Source organism: Ipomoea triloba, chromosome 10, assembly GCF_003576645.1.
Source record: "Ipomoea triloba cultivar NCNSP0323 chromosome 10, ASM357664v1".
Lineage (NCBI taxonomy): Eukaryota > Viridiplantae > Streptophyta > Magnoliopsida > Solanales > Convolvulaceae > Ipomoea > Ipomoea triloba.
The window spans coordinates 3,689,300-3,704,869 of NC_044925.1; the positions used below are offsets into that span (position 1 = coordinate 3,689,300).

Consider the following 15,570-nt stretch of genomic DNA (forward strand, 5'->3'; position numbering starts at 1 on the left):
AATATTCCAAACTGATTTTAAAACTGCATGAGTATATAATATCAAATACACAAATTTATACTAATGCATAGTTTTATACTACAAAGTTTTAATTTTTTTAAAGCAGTAGATTAATGGTTCAGATCTTACCTTATTTTTTTTATTTGGACGCCTATTCTTCTTTCTCCCTCTCCCTCTCTCCCTCCCTCTATATATATATATATATATATATATATAGGGAAAGCTAAGATTCAGGTGCAAGGAAAGGTTTCATGCGGTTGTGCGGTGAATTATTCTTAAAAAAAAAAATCGGTGCACCTTAAGCTTCTAATCTAAGCACCTTACATTGGATTAACATAAATATGACTTTGTAGATAAAATCTTATAAAAAATATTGTTTATATTTTGAAACTGAGAAAAAAAAACGCAAGTTAAGAAGGAAAAACCACACAACTAAATCCTTAGAGCGTCGCATCTTAAGTTTCAAACAACTGGCGCAGCTTAAGTACACAAACTACGCACCTTAAGAAGGAAAAACACGCACCAAAAGCTCTAGACCGACACACTTTTCAACAACTAATTAACGTATCTTACGCTCAAAACCTCGCACATTGATTGAAAAAATCACACATTTTAAGTTTGATCTATATATAAAATGGCTAAATCGGTACTATTTTTTTTAAAGTTAATTTTGACAAAATTAATGGCTCTCCCTCTCTATATATATACACATCCAAACAATATCTTTAGGTAGTGCTCTCTAGCAGTTTCTGATAAACTTGAGTTGGCCGTCATCATATCATGGAGAAAACACTCGGGGGCACTTTGCAAGTACCATGTGTTCAAGAATTGGCCAAACAATCGCCGGAAATTGTCCCGCCACGTTACTTTCGTGATGATCTCGACCCTGCGGCACCGGCGCAGAGAGAAATTCCGGTGATCAACATGGCAAATTTGCTTCAAGGAGACTGCGAGGAGCTGAAGAAGCTGGATATTGCTTGCAAAGAATGGGGCTTTTTTCAGGCATGTCTTCAATTCAACAAGAATTAATATAAAAATTAACTTTTGAATGTCACAAGATATATACCTTGTTCGATTTTACACTAGATGTTGGGATTACTAAATATTTATTTGTATTGCAGCTAATAAGCCATGGAGTGAGTTCTTCATTGATTGAGAAAATGAAAAGTGATACAAAAGATTTCTTTAATCTCCCGATGGAAGAGAAGAAGAAGTTTTGGCAAGAGACCGGAGATCTCCAAGGCTTCGGACAGGCTTTTGTGCATTCTGAGGAGCAAAAACTTGACTGGTGTGACTTGTTTTATATTATCACTTCCCCAACTTACTTGAGGAAATCAAATCTATTCCCAAATCTCCCTTTGCCATTCAGGTCTTTTTCCCCCCTTTTCAGAGTCTTTTGTTTAGCTAAAGCATATTGGGAGTGTTTGGTAAATAGTTGCTAGTTGATTGGGTTAGTAGGTTTGACTAGTTAATAGCTTATAACATTAACTAATTATAGAAAGGTGTTTGGTAAATTAGTTTACTGACAACTGTTTACATACAAAATGACTATCAAAAAGTTGCTTTTAAGCCGCTTTTTGAAATTTAGCTTTTTGGAGAAATAAACAGTTACAAAAAGCTAATTAATTAAATACTTATATTGACTTTTAATCAATTCAAATAATTAATAGTGGTTAAATAAGTCAAAATTGACTGATAAGCTGATTATGTTACTAGGACCAATGAGATAGAAATAATTGTGAGTTATACGCATGCAGAGAAACAGTGGAAATGTATGCAGAGGAACTCAGAAATCTGGCCCTCACAATCATTAATTATTTAGCAAAAGCTCTGGGGATTGAGCAAGAACATGTACAAGGATTGTTTGAGGATGGGTTGCAAGGTATGAGGACAAATTACTATCCTCGTTGTCCCCAACCCGACAAAGTCATAGGAATTTATCCTCACTCAGATTCAGTTGGGCTTACAATCCTGCTCCAACTCAATGAAATGGAAGGTCTCCAGATCAAGAATAATGGCAAGTGGATCCCTGTTAGACCCATCCACGATGCCTTCGTCGTCAACATTGGGGATATTTTACAGGTTATTCATCATGAATTTATAAATTATTTTCCAAGACTGAAAATCAATGAAAGAATAGTTTGATTAATCAGTAGTTTTTCTTTGGTTTATTTGCAGATACTCACAAATGGAATTTACAGCAGCGTTGAGCATCGAGCAGTAGTGAACTCGGAAAAAGAAAGGATGTCTCTTGCAACATTTTTTAGCCCCAGACTTGAGGCAGAATTTGGTCCTGCTCCAAGTTTGATCACCCCTCAAAATCCAGCCAAGTTCAGGAACATGGTAGTTGCAGATTATTTCAGAGGCTTCTATAGTAGAAAGCTGGATAGTAAATCTTATATAGATGTTATGAGGATCCAAACAGAAGAATGTCCTCAATCTGTTGATGGAATGGCTTAAAGGGAAAAGAAAATAGTGGAAATTGTATGCAGGTGAATTGAGAAATCATGAATTGCCAATAAAAAAGCAATGAATAAGAGGCAAATTTGCCACTTACCCACCACTCTATGATCTGCCAATTGCATGTGTAGGTAGATATGTTGAAAATTGAGGGAATATATTTACACCACCGATAATTCAGGAATCACATTGATAATTGACCGTATTATGGAGGGATATAAATTACAAAATTTTCACAATAAAAATAAACATTATGTTACTTAGCAGAAAACATATGCCTATTGTTTGTTTGAAATTTAAAATACGCCTAAAGGCCAGTTTTTGTTTGCAACCGTTTGTTGTAGAACAAATGTCTTTTCTCTTCTACAACAGATGCCAATGAACGTTTTTGATCTGCACTTGTGCCATGAAGTGTCCAATTTTATAAAAATGAGAATGTCTAATAGTTGCTTTAATTTTACCTCTGAGGGATTTAAATAGAAATGCGTTAAATAAATATATTAATTGAGTATATGATTTATTTGTTATTGGCATATATATATGTTGGTCCAAAGTAGTCGGTTGTTATGCAATGGACCCGGGTCTCAATATACAAAATTATACTATTCAACATTCACAATTTTTGAACTCTATATTCACAATTTTATTATATAGATTCAAATATTGTGTTATACTATTGAATATAGAGTTCTGAAATTGTGAACAAAGAGTTCTGAAATTATAAACATAGAGTTCTAAAATTGTGAACATAGAATTTTAAAATTGTGAACATGGACTTGGGTCCACCCGGGTCTCTAGCTTAATTTGCCCAAAGTAGTATAGTCTGTGTATTATTGTTATTTTGTAAATTATGGAGCCTACTTTTGAAGAGCAATGAGTCCTAAATGAGGTGAAAGTAGATGCAAGATTTTCTCAAATATGTGGTCGACAATTTTCTCAAATATGTGGTTGAAAATAGAATAAGATATTTTCTCAACAATATGTGGCTGACTTTCAAAAAAAAAAACAATATGTGGCTGAAAATAGAATAAGATTAAGGCTCTGTTTCGCAGAGTTTATTTAGGAGCTTATAACTTTTCAGTTTTCAACTACTTTTCAGCTTTCAGCTACCTTTTCAGCTAGGTTTGCCAAACATAGCCTAACTCCACAACTACACTACGTGAAACATGCGTAAAGTTGTAGTCGTTATACCGTGGGCCATGGTCCACAATGCCTTGTGGATCATGGGTCATGACTAATACTGCAATTATGTTAAACTGATACTGCTGTTGTGTTGAACTGATACTGCAATTGTGTCGAAAGGGAACTGCAGTTGTGTTGAACTTATACTGCAGTTGTGTTGAACGGATGAAAGACCTCTGTTTTTGAAGAGTTTTTGTAGGCTTGACTAGGAAAGAGAAAATGTAGGGAAAAAAAGAAAAAGAAAAAGAAAAAACAAAAACAAAAACAAAAATAATTTTTTTTTAAAAAGTAAGGATTTACGCGTCGACTAGGCACGAGATTTGGCCTCATGCGAGGCAGCTTTGACTTTTGTATTTCATGGTGGGGCGCACATATCTGACAAAATCCAAGGTGCTTCAATTGTGAAAAATCACCAAAAAACTCATCCCCATTTTTAAAAAAAATACTCCATTTGTCTCATTTTACCTGTCCTACTTACTATTTATTGGCCAAACCAACACTTTGTTCTTTGTTTATTTTCTTTAGTATTTTTTATTTATTTTTAAATTTAATTTTTTGTGTTTAATAGTACTTTTAGTGTAGTTTCTAAATATATAAATTTTTTATATTAATACTAAACTTAATATTATGAAAAATTGGATTAAAACTAACTTCAGTCAAGCCTCGTTAACCGAACCAGACACATAAAATGGGACGGAGGGAGTAATATTTTAGTTTTTAGCCAAGCAAAAACCCCATAAAATAATCCACTATTGTGGATGCCCTAAGGGGGCGTTTGGTTCACGAAATCTTGGATTACCCCAGGTAATAGGATTACCTTCAGGAAGGTAATGTGAGATTTTGGGAATGTAAGATTACCTGATGTTTTTGGTTTGGATTGTGGAATATAGTATTACTTTGTTTGGTTAAAGGTTATATTTTAGGTTATATGAGACAATTTACTGTAATGTCCTTATATATGGGGGAAAAAACAAAGTATTGTAGGGACATATTTGATAATAAACTAGTAATCTAATAAATATTACAAGATAATGTAATAATGGCCAATTCCCTCCAAATGCTGAATTGCAATTCATGGGGTACCCCCCATAAATTGCAATTCGGTGGAGAGGAGGGGCAATTTGTTGGTGTAAAGACAATTTTGCCCCTCCTCCCATACTCTGTCTCTTTTTTTTTTCTTTTTTTTTTTTAAATTTGAAAGAATTATTATTATTATTTTTGAATACTACTAACTCTATTAGAATGCAACCTATTGCCGGCTCGAACCCACCACCTCATAACTACTTTCTTAACCTAACCTGTTGAAGCACAAGAGTCAGAATTGCCTCCACTGAGGCTCGAACCCACCACCTCCCGTATAAAGGGAAGGGTTTGATGCCACTAAACCACAAGGTCCTTGGCATTATTATTATTATTCTTATTGAATGAATTATTATTATTATACTTATTATTATTATTATTATTATTATTATCAATATTTTTTGAAAGAATAATTATTATTACTACTACTACTACTGTTGCGGCTGCTACTACTGCTGCTACTACTGCTACTACCCTACTCTACTACTGCTACTACTGCTGCTACCCTACTACTGCTGCTGCTGCTACTACTACTACAATGTCGCTTCTTACCTTTCAATTCCTTGTACTCCTATTTCTGCGTACCAAACACTGTAATTCCAAGTCATACTTTATTCATTGAATTGCAATTCTACCGAATTACAATTCTTTTCCCCCCTAATTCCCTCCTCCCAACCAAACGCCCTGTAAATATATGAGAAGATGTAAGGGATGAATTCTTGTAATGAATTGATGATATAAGAAATTATTACAATGACCATATTTATACAACATGTGATGTATATAGAGTTTTGATTTGAGCGCTATCACAGTCGTCATTCACTTTACTAGTCCGATGTCGAGGTATCCAATGATTTGTATCAGATTGTTGGCAATGGAATCTTGCATGATTTTCTTGTGCCTCTTTAATTTGTACCGCGTGACTGTGACTCTCGTGACTTTGTATATATGCACGTGGGATCAAATTATTGAAGTTCAAATTAATACGGAGTGTTGATTTAGGATAATGCCGCGTGACTGTGACTCCCGTGACTTTGTATATATGCACGTGGGATCAAATTATTAAAGTTCAAATTAATATTGATTTAGGATAATGCCTCATGGACCCGGGTCCACCTTACAGAGTGGATCCAGGTCTATTTTCATAATTTTAGAATTATATATTCATAATTATATAACTGTATATTCACAATTATATGATTCTATATTCAAAAATTCATAAGCTTATATTCAACAGTATAACACAATTTTTAAATTTATATAACAAAATTGTGAATATAGAATTCACAAATTGTGAATATTGAGTAATGCAATTTTGTATATTTAAATCTAAAATTATGAATATAGAGTTCTAAAATTATGAACATGGATCCGGGTCTACCTTGCAAGGTGGACCCTAGTACATAGCATAATTTGCCCCTCACAAAAGAACAGCGGGAGGCAAATATATATATAGCCACCACTTGTTATACCGTGGACCATGGTCACAAAACGAAGTCGTTTCAATAAGTGGGAGAAACGACTCCCGTAACTCTCTGTAACTGATACTATAGTTCATCGCAAATGATACTACAGTTGTGTTGAACTGATACTGCAGTTGTGTTGAACTGATACTGCAATTGTCGGAGGCCGTTTCATCTGTCTGGAACTGCAGTTGTGTTGAAAGGGAACTGCAGTTGTGCAGAACGGAGACAATTTCATCCGTATATTTTTATTAATCAAAATGACGTCGTTTTGATGCGCGGTCCACAATGAATTGTGAACCGCCAAATTTGCGTATAGCCACGTAGTTAGAATTTATAGTATACCAATTACCATATTTGTAAGCCTATCCATTATATACATTGGAATGATAAGTCTTTGTTAACATAACTTATGAACTAATTTTGGTTAGTTTGATCACTATTGATTATTTGATTTGGTCAAATTAACTAACATCTAATATAAGTGTTTGATTACACAACTTTTTACAACAATTTATTATTTTAAAATGCTAAAATTAAAAAAGATACTCATCAAAATAACTTTTTCGATCAGCTTTTTGAGAAAAATAAATTATTTTTTTCTAAAACACCCCAAATATTATTATAGGTTAAAATAACATAATACACTAATATTCTTAAAGGTCATTTTACATATAATTAGCTACCTGCTAACAAATAATTTAATTTACCAAATTCCTTTCTACAAACAGCTAATGCTATCAGCTGGTCAAATCCGCTAACAACTATCAATTATTTACCAAACACCCGCAAGAACCCGCAAGATCTTTTGGAACTGCAACGGACTGAGTATTTTTTGCTAAACTTGAGTTGGGCATCATAGCATGGATAGAAGTATATCAGCAAAACTTGGAGGATCTATGATAGTACCTTGCGTTAAAGAATTGGTCAAAGAAAATAGTTTTCTAAAGCTGTTGTCATTGAAGTATTATCTATTTTCAAAATATTAAATTTCGGTTCAAGACAATACATAAAGACAACAGATGAATGAATTGAAAATCATTGTCTTTGCAAAATTGTACGCTTAAAGACATTAATTTTTTAACATCCTTGTAGTTGAAGTTATGTCTGTTTACAGAATATCAAATTTTGCTTAAAAACAACACTCCAAAGACAATGGATTGATTAAAACAGTTATCTTTGAAAATAAATCTATGTTAAAAAATAACGATTTTTTAAAGCCGTTGAAGTATTATTTATTTATAGAATATCAAATTTTACACACTTAAGGGTATAGCTAGTATGGTGTCACAATCATTCACGGCAAATTATACCGTGGACCATGATCATAACTGATATTGCAGTTGTGTTGAACAGATACTACAGTTGTGTTGAAAGGAAACTCTGGTTGCACGGAACAAAGGCCGTTCATTCGTTCAACACAACTGCAGTATCCGTTCAATACAACTGTAGTATCCGTTCAACACAATTGCAGTTCCAGATAGATGACACGACCTCTGTTCCGCGCAACTGCAATTCCCTTTCAACATAACTGCAGTATCCTTTTAACACAACTGCAGTATCAGTTTAACATAACTGCAGTATCAACCATGACCCATGGTCCACAATGCATTGTGTCCACGGTGTAACAACTTATCATTCACATCTAATTAGAGTACGTAACACTGAAGTTGACGTTCTCCATACTGAAGTTGACTTCATTCACATTTACTCCCCGGGAGAATGACTTGTATCAGATTGTTGGGAAAGGAATCTTGCATGATTTTGTTGTGCCACTTTAATTTGTAGTTTTGTACCGCGTGACTTTCGTCGCTTTATATATATAAGCACGTGGGATTAAATTGAGGTTCAAATTAATAATGATTTAGGGCATTGCAAGCCTCGCAAAATAATAGCTATATATATATAGCCGCGTAGTTAGAATTAGTATACCAAATCTGTAAGCCTATCCATTATTATATATATTGGAGATAACAAGGTCTTTTGGCACTGCAACAGAATAAGTACTAAGTAGTTTCCGTTAAACTTGAGTTGGGCATCATATCATGGATAGAAGTATGTTAGCAAAACTTGGAGGATCTATGCAAGTACCTAGCGTTAAAGAATTGGCCAAAGAATCGCCGGAAACCGTCCCGCCACGATACCTTCGTGATGACGTGGACCCTCCGGCACCGGCGAAGAAAGAAATTCCGGTGATCAACATGGCTAACTTGCTCCAAGGAGAATGCGATGATGAGCTGAAGAAGCTGGATTTTGCATGCAAAGAATGGGGATTTTTTCAGGTATACCAACCACTTTCCTACAAGAAATTCAAATTTGGTAGCTCTTTTTTATGGAAAATGCTAATGGGTTGTTTGGTAAATAGCTGTTAGCCGTTAGGGAATTGGGTTAGTGTGTTTGATTAGTTGATAGCATTAGCTTATTATAGAAATATGTTTAGTAAATTAGTTGTTAACTGATAGTTGATTACATGCAAAATGACATTTTCAAAAAGTTGATCGAAGAAACTGTTTTAAGTAGATTTTTGAATTTTAGCATTTTGAAGCGATAACCTATTACAAAAAGCTAATTAATCAAACATTTATATTAAATATTTAACCAAATCAAACAACTAATAATAGTCCAATAAGTCAAAATTGACTTATAAACTAACTATGTTACCAAACATGCCTAAGTAGACTCTCATTCTCTACTCTCATACTCAAAATTCTGATTTAAACACTCTTACCTGGGTTCACATGAAAAAATAACTTATCAATGTCTGTCACAGGGAATAAGAATTGGAAGTACATGTAGTAGAACTTATGAGGTGGGATAGGGGAAGGGGCAACTCGCCCATTACCCGTCCTGTGTGTAAATTGATTTTCAAGTAACCATGTTTAATTTGCTTTTAAACTAGATGTTGAGAATACTAAATATTTGTGTTACGTTGCAGCTAATAAACCATGGAGTGAGTTCTTCATTGATCGAAAAAGTGAAAACTGATACAAAAGATTTCCTCAATCTCCCAATGGATGAGAAGAAGAAGTTTTGGCAAGAGGCAGGGGATCTTCAAGGCTTCGGACAAGCTTTTGTGCATTCTGATGAGCAAAAACTTGACTGGTGTGACATGTTTTACATTATCACTTCCCCAACTTACTTGAGGAAACCAAATCTTTTCCCAAATATCCCTTTGCCATTCAGAGAAACAGTGGAAATGTATGCAGAGGAACTGAGAAATCTGGCCCTCACAATCCTTGATTATTTAGCAAAAGCTCTGGGGATTGAGCAGGAACATGTACGAGGATTGTTCGAGGAAGGGATGCAGTCTATGAGGATGAATCAATATCCGCGTTGTCCCCAACCAGACAAAGTCATAGGACTCTATCCTCACTCAGATGCTGTCGGGCTTACAATCCTGCTCCAACTCAATGAAATGGAAGGCCTCCATATCAAGAAAGAAGGCATGTGGATTCCTGTTAAACCCATCCCTGGTGCCTTCATCGTCAACATTGGGGATATTTTAGAGGTTATTCACTAATTCAAATATTATTTTCATGACCGGAAATCAATGAAAGTTACAAAAATCCCGTCTAGGCAATGATTAATCGGCGTCAAGGCGCTGGCCGGCCGCCTAGCATATCATAATAATCCTGACTGTCCAGGCCTCTTAGACACCGACTAGGTCGCCTAGTTGGCCAATTAGCTATTTTTTCATTCTTTTTTAAACAGGTTATTTCACTTAAAAAGACATAGTTTTGAACGAAATAATTCTAAATTGTTCCAACTCTGTTTGTAGGTTAATATTTAATATTATAGTATTAACTAGTAAACAAATTTTTAATAAATAAAAAATAAAATAAAAAAATACACAGATGCCTTGATGCCGACTAATCGAGTAATCGCTGCCTAGACGCCCCGAGCGTCCGAGGAGCGCCTAGCGATTTTTTCTTCCATGATGATATCATACATACATATATATAGGTTGATTAGTGAGTTTTGTTTGGTTTATTTGCAGATACTGACAAATGGAATTTACAAAAGTGTTGAGCATCGAGCAGTAGTGAACTCGGAAAAGGAAAGGCTTTCGGTTGGAACATTTCTGAGCCCCAGACTTGAGGCAGAACTGGGTCCTATTCCAAGTTTAATCACCCCTCAAAATCCAGCCAAGTTCAGGAGCGTGGGAGTTACAGATTATTACAAAGGATTCTATAGTCGAAAGCTGGATAGTAAATCTTATATAGATGTTATGAGGATATGATCCAAATGGAATAATGTCCACAAGTTGTTGCTGGAACGTGTTAGAATAGAATATGTGGTCCAAATTCTGCAGACCATTTCATTTTTCAACTTCCACGTATTGCATGCATATCTCATGATTTCCTATAATTTTGTATTAACCTCTCATCCTCCTATGTAATATATTTGTTATTTCCTATATTTTGTATAAATAGGGCCTCCTAATAGTTTCTAAAATCATCAATCTAGCTTTTTTTTCTATTAGAATGTAGTATCTGTTCATAACAATGTTCTCAACCTGCTAAAGCACAAAGAGTCAACAGTTGCCTCCACTGAAAATCAAACCCACTCCCATCATTTATGTGGAGTGTAAACCGGAACACCGGGTGCCACTAGCTTATTACAATCTTCTATGTAATATTCTTACATTTATATCCATTATAGTACTAATCTCTCATTTTTTCTTTTTCTTCCTTTATTGAATTTCTCTTTCATTTTCTATAATTGAGAAATTGATATTTGCCCCAAAACTTTTTGTCACTTTTATATTCTCGCATGTTATTTTAACTTTCCTATAATTCTTAGTTTCAAACTTTCGCTTCCATAGTGCTTGTTAATTATCCTAACTAGCGGTATTAGAGCGGTTTAATTGAAAATTATTTTCAAAGATGTCGACTGTCACCAAGTTCGATATCGAGAAGTTTGATGTGAAATTAGTTTTTCTATCTAGAGGGTTCAGATGGCCGCCATTCTAACTTAAACGGTTTGAAGAAAGCACTAGATGAGAAGAAGAAGAAGAAGAAGCCAACTGCAATGGAAGAGGAGCAGTGGAGAGATTTGGATGACAAGGCAAGTTCAATCATTCAACTGTGCTTGTCTAAAGAAGTTATACGTGAGGTGATAATTAAGTGATGAGAAGACTACATAAAAATTATAGTTCAAGCTGGAATCACTTTATATGACCAAATCTCTGGCAAACAAATTGCGCCTAAATGAGCAGTTGTACGCAACCCGTATGACGAAATGTACTTCTATTAAGTCTCACTTGGATGTTTTGAAAAAAAGGTCTATAAGTGGATTGCCACATATAAATTTAGGACCGAAAATGGAATTAATTCTTTATATATTTATAAATTATCTTTATATTACTAACTCTTATTTATATTTGTTATTTTTCCCCCCCTAAATGCTATCACATTCTAATGGATGTTCACTGCCAGAATGGTAATAAAATTCTTTATATACATTGGTTGTTCATTAATTCGTAAATCCTACAACAAATTTAAAAAATGAATCTACTCAATAATCAAATACAAATAATATTCAATCAAATATTACCACATAAGGAGATGAATATTATAAGGTAAATTTAAAATGAGAGTGTAGTGTTAATAATTTATTATTTGTGAAAGGGTTTTTTAAAACTTGGGTATTAAACTTCAGTGGTCAACAATATAATACCTTGTAGTTTTAAATTTTCAAAATAAGTATTTATTTATTGTAATTTATCAGTGTATACTATCAATTACGTTAAACTTCCAACATGATATAATTACATAAAAAATACTAATTGATCTTAAATTGTTGTACAAGCTCAAGATAGGCACATCATCATGTGCATTAAAGTTTGAGTTCTACTACATATACTCCCAAATCTTACTCCTTCAAATTACTCCATGATGTGCGAGGCACCAATATGTTATTTTCTTCATGTGGACCCCTGTAAATGTGTTTACACCAAAATTTTAAGTGTGTAAGTAAAAAGTTGAGAGTAAAGAATGCGAGTACTGAGTACATATAGTATTTTCCTTAGCTTAAAGTTTAAACAAAGCATTTTCTTAACATTATCAATGGAAATATGGAATTCAAGTTACAAATACTTGTCAAATGAAATTAATTAATTAATTAATTAATTATTTATTTATTTATTATGGGGTTCTATCAACATTATCTCAATTAATAAATATTTATTCCGTAATAATTAAAGGATTAGTGTAGTAATTACATTTACCTTCATACTTCATAGCAAAACAAATTAATTAATAGAGAAATACTTCTCAAGAGGGATACGGTTAAATATGTTTATGATAGAATAAAAACTCAAAATCAGAGTGGCGTATCGGAAGCGTGGTGGGCCCATAACCCACAGGTCCCAGGATCATAGAGTGGCTTCCGAATTCTTTTTCTAATAGATCACTGTATAGTATACCACATATTCGTGTGACTATAAGCCTAGCGTTTGGTTACTTGGTTCAAGTGGTAGAGACTTGACTTAGAAAATTGGGAGGCATTGGGTTTGATCCCTCTTGGCTCCTGCAGAAGTTCAGGGGTCGTTTACTCCATTCCTCCAGTTTTTTTATTTCTCTAATTTTTTTGATTTTATTAAATACAATAATAATAATAATAATAATAATAATAATAATAATGATAATGATAATGATAATGATAACAACAACGGCAAATCCATGTGTATAAGGAAGATGAAAAAGGAAAAAAGATCATAATAATAATAGTAATAATAATAATAATAACAATTTAATAATAATAAGAAGAAGAAAAATAATAAAAATTAAATAAGAAGAATTTAATAGCAATAATAATAATAATAATAATAATAATAATTTAATAATGATAATGATAATAATAATAATAAATAAATAAATAAATAAAATAATGATAATGATAATAATAATAATAATAATAATAATAATAATAATTTAATAATGATAATGATAATAATAATAATAATAAATAAATAAATAAATAAATAAAATAATGATAATGATAATGATAATGATAATAATAATAATAATCATAATAATAATAATAATAATAATACGTAAGGAGAGCAGAAGGACCAAATTGATAAATTCATAATAGTCGAAGGACCATTTCGATAATAAACTCTAATAATAATAATAGAAAAGATATATATATATGATGTTCTTAAAAATAATTTCATTTCATCACATTATAATTATTTCAATCATTTTAGTACATAACAAAATATGCAAAACCTCATTAAATAAAATCATCTCATATAGCATTTGTAATTAATAATAATAATAATAATAATAATAATAAAAGAAAATAATAGAAGCTGCGCATAATAATAATAAAAGTATTGGTTGCGCATAAGAAGAAAAAATCAACAGAGAAACACACCTAGTAGGATTTGAACAAGCGACCTCCTAAACTAAGAGTACTATTCACCCACATTTTCTCCATTCTTCCATTTTGGAGAAGGCTGAAAAGCACTTCTCCAAATTTGTACTAGAAGATGGAAAATGGAGAAGAGATCTCATTGGAGAGATTATTTTAGTAAACAACCTTTCCTTTTTCCATTCTCCCACTTCTCCAATTCTCTATTTTTTTGAAAATTCTCCATTTTTCCATTTTAGTAAACAACCCTTCATCTTTTTAAACCACAAATATTTTGGCTATGTTTGGCAAACCTAGCTGAAAAGGTAGCTGAAAGCTGAAAAGGAGCTGAAAGCTGAAAAGCTATAAGTTAGGAGCTGAAACTGGTGAGCTGTTAAACTAGCTGTTATGCTTAAAAGTGTTTGGTAAAATTAGCTTTTTGATAAGCTGATAAATGTAAAAAGACTAAAAAGAGCATCTTCATAAAATTTAAATTTGTTTGTTTACATATTAAAATTTAACGTTTCAAAATAAAACTATTAGCAAATCATGATCTAGCATCCCATAATGAAGTAGCAATATTGTTGCGAATCTCCTTCATCTCAGTAGATGTATGACTTAAACTTTCGTTGGTGGAGGTATTACTACTTGAATCTTGAAGTTCATCGGGCGGTATGTAATCTGGATGCTGCTCAAACACATTAAACATCATGTCATCTTGTGAATTCTTCCGAATATAATTATGTAAGGCAAATGTGGCCATAATAACATCAATTTGGGTCTCCACACTAAATTGTGGCATTTTAGCAAGTATCCTCCATCTCTTCTTCAATACTCCAAACGACCTCTCAATACAACTTCGAAGAGAAGAATGTGCACGATTGATAAAACTTGGGTAGAATCCTACAGATTACAAACACTGCAGAAACTTACTTTAATTATTCAAATTACATTATATCAAAAACACTGCAGATTTCATTAATATATATTATATCAAAAACAAACACTGCAGATTACATTGATAAAACTTGGGTAGAATCCTACAGATTACAAACACTGCAGAAACTTATTTAATTCTTCAATTACATTATATAAAAAACACTGCAGATTTCATTAATATATATTATATCAAAAACAACACGGTAGATTACATTGATAAAACTTGGGTAGAATCCTACAGATTACAAACACTGCAGAAACTTACTTTAATTCTTCAAATTACATTATATAAAAAACACTGCAGATTTCATTAATATATATTATATCAAAAACAAACTGCAGATTACATTAATATATATATATATATAAAAACAATGTAGATACATGAAATATATATCATATACACGCAGTCCAACCATTCAAGTAATACAAGTAATACAATGAAATATATATCATATACAAGCTTACGGATATACGAGATGCAATAGAAAAAAAAATATACAAGTAATACAACAAAATAAATATATACATACCTACAGACCGATGATATTGCGATTGGCCGGTTGCAGACTGCGGAGCGAGGTGGCTGATGGGCGATGCTTCTGCGGAGAGTGAATGAAGATGAAGTGATTAGCGTGAAAATTGCGAATAAATAAGAATAGAAAAGGGTTTTAATTGGGAAGGGTAAATGATGTCATTTCTTTAAAATAATAAGGTTAAAGATGGAAAAAAAGTTAGGAAGCTAATAGCTTATTTTGAAACGCTATCTTAGATAGCGTTAAAAAATAAGCTCCTATTTTAAGCTACTAGCTTATTTTAGGAACATTACCAAACACAGCTTATAGCTTATTAGTAGCTTAAAATAAGCTATAAGCTCCTAAATAAGCTCTGCCAAACAGAGCCTTTATCTATTAAAACTTCATAAAGATTTGTAGTTACATTACTTCTTTTTAAACCACAAATATTTCATCTATATTTCATAAAGATCTGTAATAACATCTATTAGTTATCTACGGAGTATTAAAATTTCATAAAGATTTCTAATTACATCTATTTGAGAATTATATAGCAACATATAATTAATTTA

At 32.6% G+C, this 15,570-nt stretch overlaps 1 protein-coding gene across 3 annotated transcripts; it reads left to right on the top strand.

The window, feature by feature from the left end:
* Positions 1 to 720: 720 nt before the first annotated feature.
* LOC116032448 (protein SRG1-like) lies at positions 721 to 10,643 on the top strand. 3 transcript variants are annotated; one of them, XM_031275014.1, is made up of 4 exons: positions 721 to 1,002; positions 1,122 to 1,369; positions 1,758 to 2,082; positions 10,183 to 10,602. In XM_031275014.1, the coding sequence occupies exons 1-4, from the start codon at positions 781 to 783 to the stop codon at positions 10,423 to 10,425; spliced, it is 1,038 nt and encodes a 345-aa protein (XP_031130874.1). In that variant the 5' UTR covers positions 721 to 780; the 3' UTR covers positions 10,426 to 10,602. The 3 variants fall into 3 exon arrangements, with proteins under 3 accessions (XP_031130874.1, XP_031130872.1, XP_031130873.1); XM_031275012.1 differs by lacking the exon at positions 10,183 to 10,602 and adding an exon at positions 2,179 to 2,563 and having other exon boundaries at positions 723 to 1,002; XM_031275013.1 differs by lacking the exons at positions 721 to 1,002; positions 1,122 to 1,369; positions 1,758 to 2,082 and adding exons at positions 8,134 to 8,467; positions 9,121 to 9,693 and having other exon boundaries at positions 10,183 to 10,643.
* The last annotated feature ends 4,927 nt before the right edge of the window (positions 10,644 to 15,570 follow it).

Bases quoted from the DNA above. Each gene is read 5' to 3' on its own strand.
- LOC116032448 (XM_031275012.1), top strand. From the start codon at position 781: ATGGAGAAAACACTCGGGGGCACTTTGCAAGTACCATGTGTTCAAGAA. The intron at 1,003-1,121 runs GCATGTCTTCAA...TTTGTATTGCAG, and splicing joins AAGAATGGGGCTTTTTTCAG to CTAATAAGCCATGGAGTGAG. The intron at 1,370-1,757 runs GTCTTTTTCCCC...ATACGCATGCAG, and splicing joins AATCTCCCTTTGCCATTCAG to AGAAACAGTGGAAATGTATG.